The 15958-nt window shown below is 31.3% G+C and overlaps 10 protein-coding genes across 10 annotated transcripts; 7 read left to right on the top strand and 3 right to left on the bottom strand.

The window, feature by feature from the left end:
* Positions 1-5: 5 nt before the first annotated feature.
* Chro.20363 (severe depolymerization of actin; Sda1p) lies at positions 6-2486 on the bottom strand. The annotated part of the gene is made up of 1 exon (XM_661717.1): positions 6-2486. One exon carries the CDS (start codon positions 2484-2486, stop codon positions 6-8), a length of 2481 nt encoding a protein of 826 aa, XP_666809.1.
* A 421-nt stretch (positions 2487-2907) lies between these two features.
* Chro.20362 (programmed cell death 2) lies at positions 2908-3789 on the top strand. Its single annotated transcript, XM_661716.1, has 1 exon — positions 2908-3789. One exon carries the CDS (start codon positions 2908-2910, stop codon positions 3787-3789), a length of 882 nt encoding a protein of 293 aa, XP_666808.1.
* A 23-nt stretch (positions 3790-3812) lies between these two features.
* Chro.20361 (Pdcd2-prov protein) lies at positions 3813-4160 on the top strand. Its single annotated transcript, XM_661715.1, has 1 exon — positions 3813-4160. The coding sequence occupies one exon, from the start codon at positions 3813-3815 to the stop codon at positions 4158-4160; it is 348 nt and encodes a 115-aa protein (XP_666807.1).
* Positions 4161-4583: 423 nt separating this feature from the next.
* On the top strand, positions 4584-5132 carry Chro.20360 (hypothetical protein). The annotated part of the gene is made up of 1 exon (XM_661714.1): positions 4584-5132. One exon carries the CDS (start codon positions 4584-4586, stop codon positions 5130-5132), a length of 549 nt encoding a protein of 182 aa, XP_666806.1.
* A 493-nt stretch (positions 5133-5625) lies between these two features.
* Positions 5626-5862, top strand: Chro.20358 (dynamin-related protein). Its single annotated transcript, XM_661713.1, has 1 exon — positions 5626-5862. The coding sequence occupies one exon, from the start codon at positions 5626-5628 to the stop codon at positions 5860-5862; it is 237 nt and encodes a 78-aa protein (XP_666805.1).
* A 984-nt stretch (positions 5863-6846) lies between these two features.
* Chro.20357 (dynamin-related protein) lies at positions 6847-8220 on the top strand. The annotated part of the gene is made up of 1 exon (XM_661712.1): positions 6847-8220. One exon carries the CDS (start codon positions 6847-6849, stop codon positions 8218-8220), a length of 1374 nt encoding a protein of 457 aa, XP_666804.1.
* Positions 8221-8934: 714 nt separating this feature from the next.
* On the bottom strand, positions 8935-9429 carry Chro.20356 (hypothetical protein). The annotated part of the gene is made up of 1 exon (XM_661711.1): positions 8935-9429. One exon carries the CDS (start codon positions 9427-9429, stop codon positions 8935-8937), a length of 495 nt encoding a protein of 164 aa, XP_666803.1.
* A 292-nt stretch (positions 9430-9721) lies between these two features.
* On the bottom strand, positions 9722-11281 carry Chro.20355 (RIKEN cDNA 2810485I05). Its single annotated transcript, XM_661710.1, has 1 exon — positions 9722-11281. The coding sequence occupies one exon, from the start codon at positions 11279-11281 to the stop codon at positions 9722-9724; it is 1560 nt and encodes a 519-aa protein (XP_666802.1).
* Positions 11282-12037: 756 nt separating this feature from the next.
* On the top strand, positions 12038-12529 carry Chro.20354 (hypothetical protein). The annotated part of the gene is made up of 1 exon (XM_661709.1): positions 12038-12529. One exon carries the CDS (start codon positions 12038-12040, stop codon positions 12527-12529), a length of 492 nt encoding a protein of 163 aa, XP_666801.1.
* A 1028-nt stretch (positions 12530-13557) lies between these two features.
* On the top strand, positions 13558-14562 carry Chro.20353 (hypothetical protein). The annotated part of the gene is made up of 1 exon (XM_661708.1): positions 13558-14562. One exon carries the CDS (start codon positions 13558-13560, stop codon positions 14560-14562), a length of 1005 nt encoding a protein of 334 aa, XP_666800.1.
* The last annotated feature ends 1396 nt before the right edge of the window (positions 14563-15958 follow it).

Genomic DNA, 15958 nt, shown 5'->3' with positions numbered 1-15958 from the left:
TTACTTTATCCACTCAATTGTTTGGAGGAGGAAAAAGAAAGAAAGAAATAAAGACCATTTGCTTTAAATTCTTCTCTGAATTCCTTATAAATAACTGAACCACATGCACAAAAAAAACAAAACAATTGGACCATAAGAATCAACAAAAACTTACCTCTAATTCTCCTTTCTTTAAATGTTTCTCTGTCCTGCCTTCCCTTCATAATAGACTGAACCCTTTGCTGTTTACTCAACTTCTTTCTACCCATGTTACGAGTAATCTCATCTCTAATATCTCTACTAATATCATAATCTGTAGAATCATTAGAGTCTGAATCATTTTCACTTTCACTATCTGAAGTATTATCCTCTTCACTAATTCCTGAACCAAAACCTTCATCTGATGATGCTGTAGAAAAGTCTAACTGTTCATTTTTCGGACCTTTAGATGCTCCAACAGCCTTTGCTGCTTCTACTCTTGTTTTAAGTTTCTTAATCAATTTGAAGTCATCCTGATCTAAAATCTTATCAAAAACTATATTATTACTATCCATTATATTTTCTGAAGACTTGGAAACTTTAATTGAAGTAGAATCTTCAATATCAGAGCCGATATCTGATTCATCAGGGTCCTCAAAATCATCTTCATTAGAAGAGGCGAGTTCTTCCATATCAACTTGACTTAATTCATCAATTTCTTCAAGATCAATATCATCTATATAATCTTCATCATGGTCATGATCGCTATCTTCATCCACTTGGTAATCATGATCTTTAACAGATTGACAAGATTCAGGCTCAGTATCTTTCTTTGATTTATTCTTCCTATTATTATACTTAATAAGCAAATCAGCTCCAGAAATAGTTTGATCAATCTTTTTATAACCATAAGCAAAACTATTTTCATCTTGATTCTCATCCTTCATATTCATTGCAGCATCCTTGCTCATCAAAGAACGATGAAGCATACTTGGCATAATTTCCCTATAGAGATTAACCAAACTCTTAGCTGCGATTGATACTCCTTTATTATTCATCTTTCTAAAGTTAGCCAAATCCAAGAGCTTATCCTTATCCATAACCAAAGGTACTCTCTGACAAATTTCTCGAATAGTATTCAAGCCAACCACAATAACTTCTGGCCTACAACATTCATTAACAAAATTATCCATAAGTAACTTGATAGTTGAAGAAAGTTCTTGTGGAGGTATTAATTCGTGACAGGCTTGTGCTAAAAAAGCCAAAACATTTGTAACATTTTTATTATTTGGAGATAAATATCTGCCAAGATATGAATAGTATTGATAAGAAATCCGCCGATGACGTTCATTTAAACGAGAAATAAGACCAATAAGTGTCATTCTAACCTCAAAAGGATCAGTATGTGAAGCAACTCTATGAAATAATTCTTCTGCAAATTCTTGTGGACAATGTATTAAATCAATACATTGGTTACTTTTAATTAAAGAGTTGTTTTCAGTCTTATTCTTTTTTTGTTTTTCCAATTTCTTCATTGCTTGCTTAGCCTTTTCCATTTTCTTCTTTTTACTATTAGAACTGATTCCGAGTAAAGCAGATTTCATAGCTTTTGCTGCTTCTGCTGCCAATTCTCTCTTTTCATCTTCATCTTCTATATCATTTTCCAATTCTTCCATTGAACAATTCCTTCCCAAAAGAAATCTCGCTGCAGTTGAAGCTACTTTTGGTGAAGTTGAACCCACACAACATTTGGCTATAATATTCACAGCTTGGGCATCATTCCAAACATGTTGCCTATAAACATCAATAATAATAGCCATTGAACGTAAAACATCTTTTGGATCTGCAATTCTTTCTCTTAAAAATGACATAACCGTAGAATTAAATTTTTTCAAGTCATATCCTATAGATATATTATAACTTTTTAATTGTTTCAGAGCTTGATCTGGGGTGTTATCATTCCCAGTTTCGGCAAAGTAACTAAATGTTGTTTCTGAAATTGAGAATGATGTACCAATTTGTTTACTCTTTAATATACTTTTTGACCTGTTCTTTGCACTCGTTTTCTTACCAGTTTTCTTGATATTAGCATTGACTATACTTGAAACTATATGCTTCAATAACTTTGATCTCAAAATTTTATCAGGAAGACGCATTAAATCAAACCATAAAGGCAATAAATATACAATGTCAATAATTTTTTGATTTGAAAGTAAAATTAATGAAGTTGCCATTGAAACTCGCATATCTGAAGTCATTAAACTAGAGTTATTCTTTAATTCATCAAGAAGTTTCTCAATAAACTTGTTACATACTCCATATTTATAGTAATATGGGCAAGTCTGAGCAATAAATATCATTAACTGAAATATTTCTTTAGGAATATTTTGCGGATTTAATCTAAATACATCCAATGTTGAATAAAAATGTTGTAATTGTAGCTCAAAATCTGATAAATAAGCCCCTGGATCCCTCTTTATCCTGTCTTGTAGTTGGGGTAAAGAATAAACTTCTGCTGTAGAGTCCATCTTCACAATTCTATAAATATTCTTTTAAATTTTTCACCTGTTTCGACTTTAATCAACCTTAACTTTCACTATATAACCGTTGGACTACAATACCAACTGGAAATATAGTTAAAAAAAGACTTCCAACCTAACTTAATTTACCTGAGTTTGCGCCTTAGTACAAAATGTTAAATTTGAATTTTTATTCGCCTGCTTTTAATTGAAAAACTGTAATTAATCACATGCCCGCCTGAATTTTTTTACCTATACCGTTGTTACTGTCAAATTTTGTAGAATTGCGTGTTAATGGCATGACTTTGGCGCCTAACATAAATAAATTCAATTTTGACTAGAAAAAAAGCTTGGAGATTCTTTAAAGAACTTTATTTGTTTCAGAAGTTGGAAGGCTTATATTCTAGTATTTATATGCACTGTGTTTGTGATGAATGACGTTTTACTAGGATACTTGGAAAAACCAAGGACGCCCTTAGTTTTAGATTCCAGGTATTTTCCTTCAAAATTCGGGGGAAAGCCTGCTTGGCTTAACCCTCAAAACCTTCCTCAGTATAGAGATTTACAATGCAATAGTTGCGGAACAAGAATGAGATTTTTGTTGCAGGTTTATGCGCCTCAGGATGACAGAGAAGATTTATTTCATAGAAGTATCTTTTTATTTATTTGTACAAATTGTACTTGTAGTGTTCAGGCATTCCGTTGCCAGCTTCCTCGAATGAATGACTATTATGATTATAATCCAGCCCCAACCTCTTTTCTATTTGAAGATGTTAACCCAGAGGAGACTATTTTAGAGCTTAAAGAATTGAAATTCAATAATATTTGCAATACTTGCGGGTTACCTTTATCTACCGAGTCTAAATGTCAACAATCTAATACTCATGATAAGTGTAATGCAATCGATTCTGGAGCTAGTAAAGTAATTTTAGATGAGTTTAGTTTAGATATTGAAATATGCTCAACTGACGAGGAAGATGAAGATGATGATCAAGAAGAAGCTCAAGACGATAACTTTGAAAATGATCCCGACGAAGAGATGACACCCATAACCGGTGAAAATGATTTGGGTCTTGAAGAATTACCTGATCAACTTGACAACATTAATAATAAACCTTACAATATGTTAGAAAGAGAACAAAGGATTAATTGTGAGAAGAAACATTTTGAAAGTGTTAATAAACAAAATATAGATCCCAAATCATCAGAATACAAGCTTTTTAAAAACTATAAGGAAAAATTTTCTGAAAATATTGGTAAGTTCTACGACCTATCTAATCAACACTCTAACAATACTTTACTTTCTCTTTAGATAATGTTTTGGATGATTCTGAGATGAAGGCATTCGGAAAAATATCAAACTCGAACACAGAAAAAGATGTCCTTTTCGACAAGTTCATAAACAACTCAAGAAAGTATCCTGGCCATATTATTAGATATAGCCACAATGGATCACCCTTATGGATTTCTGATAAAAATATCCCCTCAGAGACTCCTCAAAAATGCCCTCTCTGCAATTCAAACCGGGTTTTTGAATTCCAAATTCAGCCTGAGGCTATTGTTCTAGGAAATCTCCCAAACAAAGTTGAATTTGGAGTCATTGCAATATTCACATGTTCCAAAAACTGCCGAATTGATTATTATGCTCCAGAATATGTTCTAATTCAGAACAATCCTTATTAGTCAAGGCGGGAATTATTCCCGCTCAAAAGTGCTCGATTTTGGGTATAATAATAAAGCACAAAAGTAATATTTACCTAGTGTTTGCAATATATTTATGTATAAACATATAATTTTAAAATTTAGACAGGTTATTAAGTGTTCAAATAAATAATTAATTTGGGGTCTATTTTAAATAAGAGGGGGGGAGGGAACTGGACAGCTGATATTATTTAACCTTATTGAATTTAAGGTTTGCTTTAGGTACTGTCCAAATAATTCTTGCAAGGACTATTCGTAATACCAAGGAGAAGGGCAAGGGGTCTTGAATTAAAAAAGAACTTGGGTTAGCAAAATTAGGTATTCACACAAATTTGAGGTCAGAAAGAGGGAATATATTTTATATTTGTGACTATTATTATAAAAAAGAAATATAACAATTGAATCATGGGTTTGGCACTATCGAGAATATGGAATAGATTGTTCGGGAAGAAGGAAATGAGAATTCTAATGGTTGGATTAGATGCTGCAGGGAAAACAACCATTTTATATAAACTTAAATTAGGAGAAGTAGTAACTACAATCCCAACTATTGGATTCAATGTCGAAACTGTTGAATATAAAAATATATCTTTCACTGTTTGGGATGTTGGTGGTCAAGACAAAATTAGGCCTCTTTGGAGACATTACTATACAAATACTGACGGAATAATATTTGTGGTTGATAGTAATGATAGAGAAAGAATAAATGATTCCAGGGATGAGCTTATGAGAATGCTCGGAGAGGATGAACTTAGAGATGCTACTCTCTTGGTTCTAGCAAACAAGCAAGACCTTCCTAATGCTATGAGTGTTACAGAAGTCACTGAGAAGCTACAGTTAAGCTCTTTAAGACATAGAAGTTGGTTTATCCAGTCAACTTGTGCCACAGCAGGTGATGGATTATACGAAGGTCTTGATTGGCTCGCAAGAAACCTTGAGAAGGCCGCTTCCTAACTGTTTCTATTACCTACTTAGAATTTTTGTAATCTGTTTTACGTCTTTCATTTAATTTATATTATTTGATATCTTCGATTCCTGTTCTAATTGTGAGAATTCTGTCTCCTAAATCTTTTAAATATATTTTGTATGGATTAATTTTACTCTATATATTAACCTATTTTAAGTCTTAGGTAAAAGTCAAGTAAAGTACACAGATTTTAAAGAAAAAAAAGAGATCATTCAAAAATGAAATCAATTTAGTGGATTGAAGTTCTTTTGAAATTATAAAACTCTTAAGATATTTTTAATGTTTTATTTATTCAATTATTAACGGAAAATTATTTTCCAAGAATGACTATTTCAATGTGGGGTTTATTTAAAATGGCGGGAATTTGTCAATCAGTGTAGAAATTTACATTTTGTCAGACCAAAATAGGGCGGAAGGAATTGAGAGAAAACAGGTTAGAAAAATAACCAAGTAAAAAAACGCTCAGATTTGGTTAGAAGCATGGATTCTCTGATACCTATTATAAACGAACTTCATGATATTCTGACTATTTTAAAAGAGGGCTCAGGAGGCTCCAATGTTTCAAATGAATTAAACTTAGACCTACCTGAAATAGCAGTAGTAGGCTCTCAATCAGTAGGGAAAACTTCACTTTTGGAATACATTATAGGTAAGTTTCCGACAAATTATATTAAATTGATAGTAATTCTTATGATTACTATTTTCGTTGTTGATTAATGCACTTATGACCTATTAGGCCGTCATTTTCTGCCAAGAGGACAAGGAATAGTTACTAGGAGGCCACTTATTTTGCAACTTCAGCAGATTAAGCAAGAAAATAGAGATGATTACGCAGAGTTTGGCCACAAAAAGGGACTGAAATTTACGGATTTTGAAAAAGTCAAAGAAGAAATTTTGATTGAGACCAATAGATTGATAGGAGAAAATAAGAATGTTTCAGAAGTTCCGATATTACTAAGAATCTTCTCAAAGAAGGCAATTAATTTGACTTTGGTGGATCTACCAGGATTGACAAAAGTACCAATTGAGGACCAACCTTTTGATATAGAAACTCAAATTAGGAAGATTGTTTTGTCATATATAAGACGTCCAAGCTGTTTAATTTTGGCAATTACAGCTGCAAACACTGATATTGCAAATTCTGATAGCTTAAATATTGCAAGAGAGGTGGATCCTGAAGGCGTCAGAACAATAGGTGTTTTAAGTAAACTGGACACGGTAGAAAATTACTCAACAACACTACAAGTACTAAGTAATCAATCATATCCTTTAAATAGGGGGTATGTAGCAGTTATGTGTAGAGATTCCAGACAAAAAGCAGGAGGTCCAAGATCTTTGAGAGCTTCTTTGAATGATGAAAAGTCTTTTTTCGAAAACAACTCAAAACTCAAGTCTTATCAGTCTCGATGTGGAACTTACAACTTAATAAATATTCTCCAAAAGGAGTTTCTGGATCACATCCTTAAGTTGCTTCCACAGATTAAGAACCATTCAAAAAAGCTTATAGATCTTAAACAAATGGAGCTAATTAATTATGGTGATTTTTCTCAATCTGATATAATGGATGAAATAGGTAAGTAAATAAATGAAATACTTCAATTACAATATAATATATTGCTTTCTTATTTAGATGGAATTAGTGCCTTAACTAACAGAGCTTTATTCATTGGAGGAGAGAGTATAGGTCTTGATGGATCCTATATGATAAAAAACAAAGGAGCTATGATACTAAACTGTTTTTCAAAGTTTTCAAGAAAGTTCCAAAATATGATTGATGGGCAAGCATCCTATCAAACTGGCCTAATGAAGCTTTCAGGAGGTGCAAGACTGAATTATGTATTTCATAACTGGTTTGGAAACACTCTTTTCAGCTTTGATCCTTTGGATGGTCTATCAGATACTGAAATTAGAACAGCAATAAAAAACTCAACAGGAACAAAATCGTCTCTATTTGTATCTGAAGGTGCATTTGAAGTTCTTGCAAGGATCCAAATAAAAAAGCTACTTAGGCCTTCTCTTACTTGCGTAGAACAAGTCTATGATGAGCTTAAAAGATTAGTGGAGCAATGTTCTTTGCCAGAGCTTAATCGATACTCTAATTTGAAGAATAATATGATTTCAGTAGTCAATCATGTCCTAGAAGAATGCCTTGGACCAACTAACAGAGCTGTGATTGACCTTATAAATATGGAATTGGCCTATATAAATACAAACCATCCAGACTTTATTGGAGGCGCGTCAGCCCTAACTTCTATCTTTGAAAAGGAAAAAGCCTTTTTAACTGAAGGTTTGACTAGAAATAACTCAAATGATAGGTCCAACAAACAAGTACAAGACTCTATCATTCAAGATTCTGATTCAGTCCCGATGACTCCTTCAGGAAAAAGTAGAATTATTTTGAATGATTTCTTTAATGATCAACATGAGTCTCGTAAATCACAATATATTTCCACAGAATATAACGAGACAGAAAATATTTCAACCTACCAAAATTACAAAATTATCGAAACTCACCAAATAAGCTCTATTTCCAAACCAATCAAAAACATCGACGAAAAATCACCAGTTTTCCCAACCAACCGTTCAACAACTTCTTCCATTGACATTTTTAGCCCAGTTCAGAAAATACAAGGCCACAATCCCGCCAAAATTGTGCATGCAGGAATATTTGGCGCCAATTTGCCAGAAAATGAGAAGAACTATTCAGGAAGGTTTGGGGGAAAGATGGGATTACCATTGGTTCCAGAAACAATAGAAACATCGGGGGATCCTTCAGAGCGGGAGAAGATTGAGTCAGATGTGATAAAATTTTTCATTGTGTCATACTTTAACATTGTGCGTAAGAACGTAGCAGACTCAGTTCCCAAGGCAATCATGTATTTTATGGTGAATGCTGCTAAAGAAGCAATTCAGAGAGAGTTGGTAGCAAAACTCTATAGAGAGGAGATTTTTGACGATCTTCTTCAAGAAGAAAAAGGGATAGTGGAAAAAAGGCAGCAATGCCATCGAAATATAAATAAGCTGAGCAATATAACTAAGCAGCTTGAGACATTAATATCAAACTTTAACTTATAATAGATTATTACACAGCTTAATTTCCTACTTATATCATCTATCTTTTTGTTTCTGCGAATTCAAATATTGCAGATAGTATTTTGCTTCGGCTTGAATATTGAAATGCCATCACGTTTGTTAAATTACTAATCAAAACAACCTTTAAGAGGAGTTTTAGCTTTATATTACTTTCCTCCTTCTAATGCTTCCACAAATTCTTTGCAGTAGTATTCTATTTGTTCTAAATTCATCGATCTGACCTTGGATTCATGAAGTTGCTTGAATTTATCCATATACCTAAAAATATCATGCAAACAAAAAATAAGGGTAATCCCAGAATGAAAATTAAATATATTCATTTAATTCACTTACGAAGAAAGATCTACTTTGTTATTCACCATTTCATCTTCAATAGAACTTTCTAGCAAAGGGTAGAAATTCTCCCCCTCTTCTAAAATCACATTTAAACTCTCTTTGTCCAACTGAGTCTCAGTCTCCATTTCCTGATTCTCAGAAATATTCCCTTTCACGACAGAATCTGAATTTTCCATATTATCTTAATTTTTTCTCCGGAAATATTCGTATATATAATTATTATATGCCGTGGCCAAGTACCAAAAAAAATGTTTTGGCGGGAAATATTGCATTTCCAGTTATAAAGTTGAATAAATAAAAGAAAGTTTTGAAAGCAATGAATGTAAAAATAAATAGTTTGTTGAAAAGAAGACCGAATTATTAGCTAACTATATTTTTTATTTTTAAAGAAGCAAGAACTAACTGGATCTTGTCCAAAATTATCTTGTTTGAAAAAACACTTTTTGGAGTATTTAGGTAACTAGAACAGCATTCTGCGATTTCAGAAACACTTACAGAATTGCTCATCATAATCTTTTCAAGAGTAAGGGGAGATCTCCTTAGAGACTTTAGAATGAGTTCCAAGGAAATAGTATCTTCATTAATAATATTCTTATAATCAAAAGTGTATCTTTTAGATTCAATACTTTTATTATTAGGATTCGATAGATCTGTAAGCTCTGAAAGATCTTCAGTTAAAAGATACCGCCTTATTCCTTCCAATAAAGCTATTTGTTGATTACTTGAAGTATTTGTTGATGATTTTAATCCGCATGCTTTTAGTATATTTTTCAATTCCCCTTGAGAAATTGCTTTAAAATTAACTCTGAAGAAAGAACCATTTAATAGATGAAGGTTCTCCTTTTCTAAGTACATATTTTTCTTAGAAATTATGTATTTAGGCTTCTCATATTCTCATCCTCCTTTTTTATATTTCAATTTTTATCCAGCAATAACTACTTAGAATTTTTTACTATCCTCGTAATTTTGTGTGGAAATGGCGGCAAATATAGAACAACATGTTAAAGTTAGAAAAAGGTACCGAATAATTAAAAAAATTTGATTAAAACAAAGAGAAACAAAGATAAAAGAAGAAACCAGAATTAATTGAGTTTTAGACTAAATTAGTTGTAGAAAAGGTAATAAAATGGTTATAAGCAACTAATAACTACAAATTAGAGGATGAGTTGAGCTGTTCCATTAACTCTCTATTTTCAGACTTTAGCTTCTCAAGTAACCCTTCCATTTCCTGAATTGCTTGTCTTTTTTCATCCTTAATTAGCTTAAGTTGCTTATTCTTTTCATCGCAAATATTATTAAGTTTAAGTTGCCAATCATTAAGTTCAGCATTAAGTCGAAGAATCTTATCTTCTAGAAGCTTGTTTTTCTTTTCGAGATTTGAGTTCGATTCTTTAAGCTGAGTAATTAATGACCCAGTTTCAATTTTGTTGCTAAGTTCTTTTGCTTGAAGCTCAGCAAGATGTTGTTTTGCCTTTTCATACAAGATTGTTCTTTCCTGAGCAATAATCTTCCAGTCTACATTCTCTTTGCTGTTTGAATCTGATGTTGATGACAAATTCGGAAAGCAATTTTTGTCATCATTTTGTTCATTTTTTGATTCTATTTCTGGTAAATCAACCTTAGTAAGAGTCTTCTCGGCTCTCTTGTATTCAGAATTGGTTTTTTTCACCTCTTCATGTTTTAGCTTCTTATATTTAAATGTGCATAGGAAACAAAACAGTCTTCCATCAAGCTTTTTCCTGGCCTCCTCTCCCCTATCAAAAGCACAACTTTTCCTACACATATCGCATGGAAGAGGCTCACCAAATTGTTCTCTTGAAGAGGAGCATCTATCACATAATAGATGGGAGTTCCAAGCTGACCAACAGTCACAAAAGTGGCAACGTACTGGAATTGTGTTATATTTACAAAGATTCTTACAACAATCCATACAAATCTCCTTGTTAAACACTTTGAAAGCTTTCTTCAAAATCCTATGCTGAAGGAACTCAATTCTACAGTAGGTACATTCTTTCTTAGAGCTGTTACCGCCTGAGGAATTTGAGAGTGATTTATAGCACTCCTTACATAATGGAGTAATTTTGTCCCTCCACTTTTCTTTCTGGCAATCATAACAGAGCTTTTTCTTGTTTAAGATATCAATTTTTGTCCAAATCGAGTCTTTCCCAGTTGTATGGAAAACAGATAATCCACCACTCCCATCTTTATGCCCTTTACTTATTCTAACCCCTGATTCAACCTCTTGCATACTTAATTTACCCACTTGAGAGCTTGGAACACTCTGTTGAGGCGGACCTCCTGGTCCCTCTTCAAGTCTAATCTGCTTTCTTATATCATTTTCCCTTGAAATAATACCGGGATCTCTTCTGTGTGTTTCCACATGTAAATTTTGAATTAAATCATTTCCTATATTTCTTCTTTCTCCATTTGATCTGTCCCATTTATCACTTCCATTTGAAAACTTTGATTCTCTTATACCTTCCATAGTCCCACCGTGATGTTCAAATCTTTGGCCAGGATATGAGTAATAATCTTCTGGATAGTGTCTCCCATCCATATTATACCCATAATCAGGTGGATACCCACCTTCAAAGTCCCTACGCATCCTCATGTGATAGTAGTCATTTCTATATCCTTCAGGTATTCCGTATGGAACTGAACGTGGCATATCATAGTATTCTCTATATGTCATCTGATCTCTCGACATTTCTACTTAGATTTATAAATAATTATCGATTGTCAGTATGCAATAGGACACTCTAATACTGTAATTAGAGCAAATTTTGTCCTATCTTAATTAAATCCTAGGAAAAACGGCAAAACAACTTATTTGTGTTCACTGTATGAATCCCAGACATCCAATACTCAATCTATCACGTCAATTTCTACTAAATCCTTAATTTCTTTCGAGAATTTCCGTTTCTTGTTTTTTGTTTTTTAAACCTTTTCAAAACCCTAATTAATTGATTCTCACAAAGTGGCGCGCCTTAATTTGGCGGTAACTTTAGAGGGGTTTAGAAAAAGCCATGATGCTGGAAAAGTAAACAAATATTAAAATTTTGTTTGGAGAAGAATTTAATTAATAAAAAGCAAGAAAGTTTGAGAAGAAGTTTTAAGTAAATATCTTGTGGGATTTCACAGAGGACTTGTGGTATAACAGAATTTGAATTTACTTGCTTTATTTTGGTTATTTCTAAGACTTTCGAGGGTTAATAATTAGTGAGTGTATTATTGAGATCGTCAAAACAATGGTGGATACGAGTAAAATATTGAATTTATTACAACAGGTAAGTTCTTATTAATGGTTCAAATATGTTTCTTTTCTCTATGTAATGGCATGGCAAAAGATATTTGGAACCATAAACTTATCACATACTTATTTTGGCTTTATTATTAGGCAAAAGTGGAGATAGGAAAAGAACAATCAGATAAGCTAAATAAGTTATCAAATTTGATAAAGGAGATGAAAATTTTGTTAATTGAACTTCCTAGCTTATCATTATCTTCTAAAGAAATAGATTTGACAGAATTAGTGATTGCAAGGGACGTTTTAGAAATTTCAGCATTGGTTTCTGTTAGGAAAAAAGACTTATTTGGATTTGAAAGAGATTTTTTGAATTTACAGAGATACTATATTGATTATGAATCGGTTAGTTTTCAAAATTTCCCTAATTATTACCATTTATTCCTATTCAATTTTTCTTACAGATACTTGCAAAATCCGAAAACCAAGATATTATCAAAGGTTTGTACTTACTATATCTTCTCAGTTGTGATAAAATCAGTGATTTTCACATTGCTCTGGAAATTATTCCTCCGAATGACCAAGAAAACAAGTTTATTTCTTTTTCAAAAAAACTTGAATTGTATCTTCTTGATGGTAATTATAGTAAAATCATGCAAATGCAAAGCACACTACCAACTCCAGACTATCAAATCTTCTTTAAAGAGCTGATTGACACTTGTAGAGAAAAAGTGGCAAAATGTATCGAATGTAGTTATGATAAGATAAGCATTGATAAGCTTAAGAGCATGATGAGATTCTCCACCAATGAAGAGTTAATCTCTTTTATCAATGAAATGTCTCCCAATTCCAACAAAGAACAAGTAAATTCCTCAAATGTTCAATGGAAGCTCATTGATAATGCTGTCTACTTTGAAAAGAAAACTTCCAGCTCCTCAAATAATTTAGATCTTATTTCAAACGCATTAGGATATGCAATTGAACTTGAGAGAATCATCTAAAAGTTCTTTATTGTATATATACATAGACTCTAAACATTGATTATATCTACATATTCATTATTATTTATCTGTTTTTTCTATGCCTCTACTTGTTTTTTTTCATTAATATTAAATTATATTGTTTTGTAATCGAGTACTTGTACTTTTTACGTATTAAAGTAATTATAAATGAACTTTAAAAACGTACATCTCCTAATCCTATAAAATTTTTTGGACATTTTATAACATTTTTACTAAAATATATCATTTTCGAGATAATAACAATCTCTTTCTCTTCATTCTTTTTTTCCCACTAAATAAATAATTTCGCTTTTTTTAATGTGGCGCGCGCGGGCAAATTAGATCATGTTATTAGATGACTAAGGATTATCTTGAATAGAAAAAAAAAACTAAAGAGAATAAGAAAACACAAGAGATTTGTTAACACAATTTTAACTAAAACTACGAAGATATTACATATAGCTGAGCCTAAAATATTTGTATAAAAGTTCTCTGTAGAAAATTTTGGTAAGCTTCTTCTTTCCAGCATAGGGCGCATAAAGATTATTGAAATTCTAACTAGCATGCAAATTTGTTTTATATTAATGTAAAAAAAAAGAATTAAAGAAAAAGGGGGAAAAAAGGAATTCCGTTAAAAACAAAATTAAAAACCTCAAGAAACTAATTTTAGTAGTTTTAGAAGTTATTCTTAAATTTGAGATTGTACTGGAACTTAGGAAAACATAATGTTAAACTAATATGAGAAAGATCTTCTATATTTTATTATTAAATCTATGGTTTGCCTATTCCTTTGTTTTTGGAAATGATTTAGACTCCAAAAAAAACTATGTTGTAGAAGTGGAGGAAGATGGAATTAAAAGTGAAGAAGAAAATAATAAAGAGGCAGAATTGGAACAAGTTAAGAATATAAGCTTAAATGATATTCAAAAAGAAAGTAATTTTGAATTATTAAATAATGAAAAGTTATATTTAGAATTGGTTAAAAAAGAGACTGATCAATTAATTGAGTCATCACTTTCAGAAATTGGAAGCTTAAAAATGTCGTTAGATCTTACAAATAAGACTCATATACAAGATTTAGAGTCTGATTTTAATGAGAAATATCTGGCATATAAGGATGAAGTAGGTCCAATATTAAAAAAATCTGCCTTAAATAAGAAAGGATGGTTTTCCAATATAGATATAAAAGTTCAAGAAAAATTAAAGGATTTGTTTCTTCAAGATGATGAGACAAGTAATAAAAAGATCTTGAAGAACACTCCATTAAATTATGTAAATGGTATAGACGTTAATAAGTGGTATTCATTGCTCGATTCAATTAATATATTTGCAATTTCAATGTTAAGTAGTGGTTTTTCCAATAAGAAACAGAAACAAAAATTTCATAAAAAAGAACTACAGGAACTCGTTGAAAAGATTAATAAAATTCTGTCTTTGATTTCTACTATCACTTCTAGTTCTTCTTGTAGACAAATAGCATGGGGACTAGTTATTATAGAAGGCCAAAATATTTCAATTTTGAATGGAATATCTAGGAAACTCATTAAAAGATCTCAAAACTCTATTTCACTCTTAAAAAGTAAAAATGAATCTATTATTAAAGAACATAATGCGATAGTTTCAAAGAAAATCGAGCTAGATCTAAATCTGAAAGGTTTATTGGACGTTATTATTAAAGCTAGATCTGATGAACTTAATTCTATTATTACTGTAGAAGATATTTCTCAAGATATTCAAGCTTGAAAATCTCATTCCTTAACTCCCAAAAGAAAAAGAAGTCATTGGATTGTCTCAAATAGAAAAATAGTCAAATATTTTGTTGACTGGCTTCAAATATCAGTTAATTTAATATCCAAAGTAATATTGGCCCTTTCAAAGTCCTTTTTAGCTTACAATTTCCGTAATTTATCAGATTTGGTATATCCAATAAAAGAGTATCAAGGAGATTTGGAAGAGGTAGATCAAGGTATTAAGAAATCTCTTAATGGATTTAGATTTACATTAGATGCTTTAAGAACTGGGATTCTAGTCGTGAGACATGAGAAAAATTCTGAAATCTTTAAACAATTACTAAATAAGTTTGAAATTCATTTTCAAATATTAAAGAAAGGGTATTTGGAGATTTGGAATGGAATATATAAAAAAATCAAAGAAAATGACCCAAAAATTCAGCTTGAGAGTTTTTTCGAATCTTCAAAAGATTTGTTCAAGAATCTTTGGGAAAAAGGGTTAAAAAGTCCATTTAAGTTTGATTCCAATTCAGAGTTTCACAATACAAAAATAGTTGGTTTGTTTAAAATAGTTAATGAATTTCTTAAATCTGAGAGCATATCAAAAATTTCAGAATTACAAAATGGTATATTAAGATTAAGATATTATAATGAGATGTTATTTCCAGATTTAAAACTTCAGATTGAGCTAGTGGATAGAGAAAAAGAAAAGTTTTCTATGACAGGAGTCCTTGACCTAGAGAAGTTAGAATATATATTAAATCATACATATATGAATCAACAGATTGAAAGGTGTAATACAAATTTTGTTGACATTATAAATAATTTAACTTTGAGATTGGGTATTTCAAGCAAATTTATGACCAAGTATTCAATGTGGGAAGAAGAGTCTCCACTAATTTCTACTCAGGAGGAGTTGAAGTTACTATCATTAGATTTTGTACTTAAAAAAAAATCGAAAAACTTAATAAAGAATTTCTTTGAAACAGGTTTTGTAATTTCAGATACCAATAAAAATGATTCTTTAAAGAATGAGACAATCATGAAATTATCCAATTTAAAAGAAAAACTGATAGAACTAAATTTCAATCTTCAAAAAGAACTAGATAGTCTCAAGGAAGATGATTCAGAAGTAGATTCTTTTGCCAAACCATTGATAAATAAGATTCAAAGTTTAGAAAAACATATTCAAGTATTAGAATTTACCATTTCTAACGTAGAGAAATCAGATCAAGAGAATCTGGATATTTTACTTGGTATTTCTCAATCTTTTTTGAATAAACAAGGAATATTAAATGAGACATTTCCAAATAAAGAAAAACATACTAATATTAAAAAATTAAGAGATGAAACAAACAGACTAAAGAATGAACTTTCAAGATTCAAGGTTTATTTTGGATCGAGACTTA

Source organism: Cryptosporidium hominis, assembly GCF_000006425.1.
Source record: "Cryptosporidium hominis TU502 chromosome 2 CHRO012091, whole genome shotgun sequence".
Taxonomy (NCBI): domain Eukaryota; phylum Apicomplexa; class Conoidasida; order Eucoccidiorida; family Cryptosporidiidae; genus Cryptosporidium; species Cryptosporidium hominis.
The sequence above is the reverse complement of the archived record's forward strand: the minus strand, read 5'-3'. Positions and strand labels throughout refer to the sequence as shown.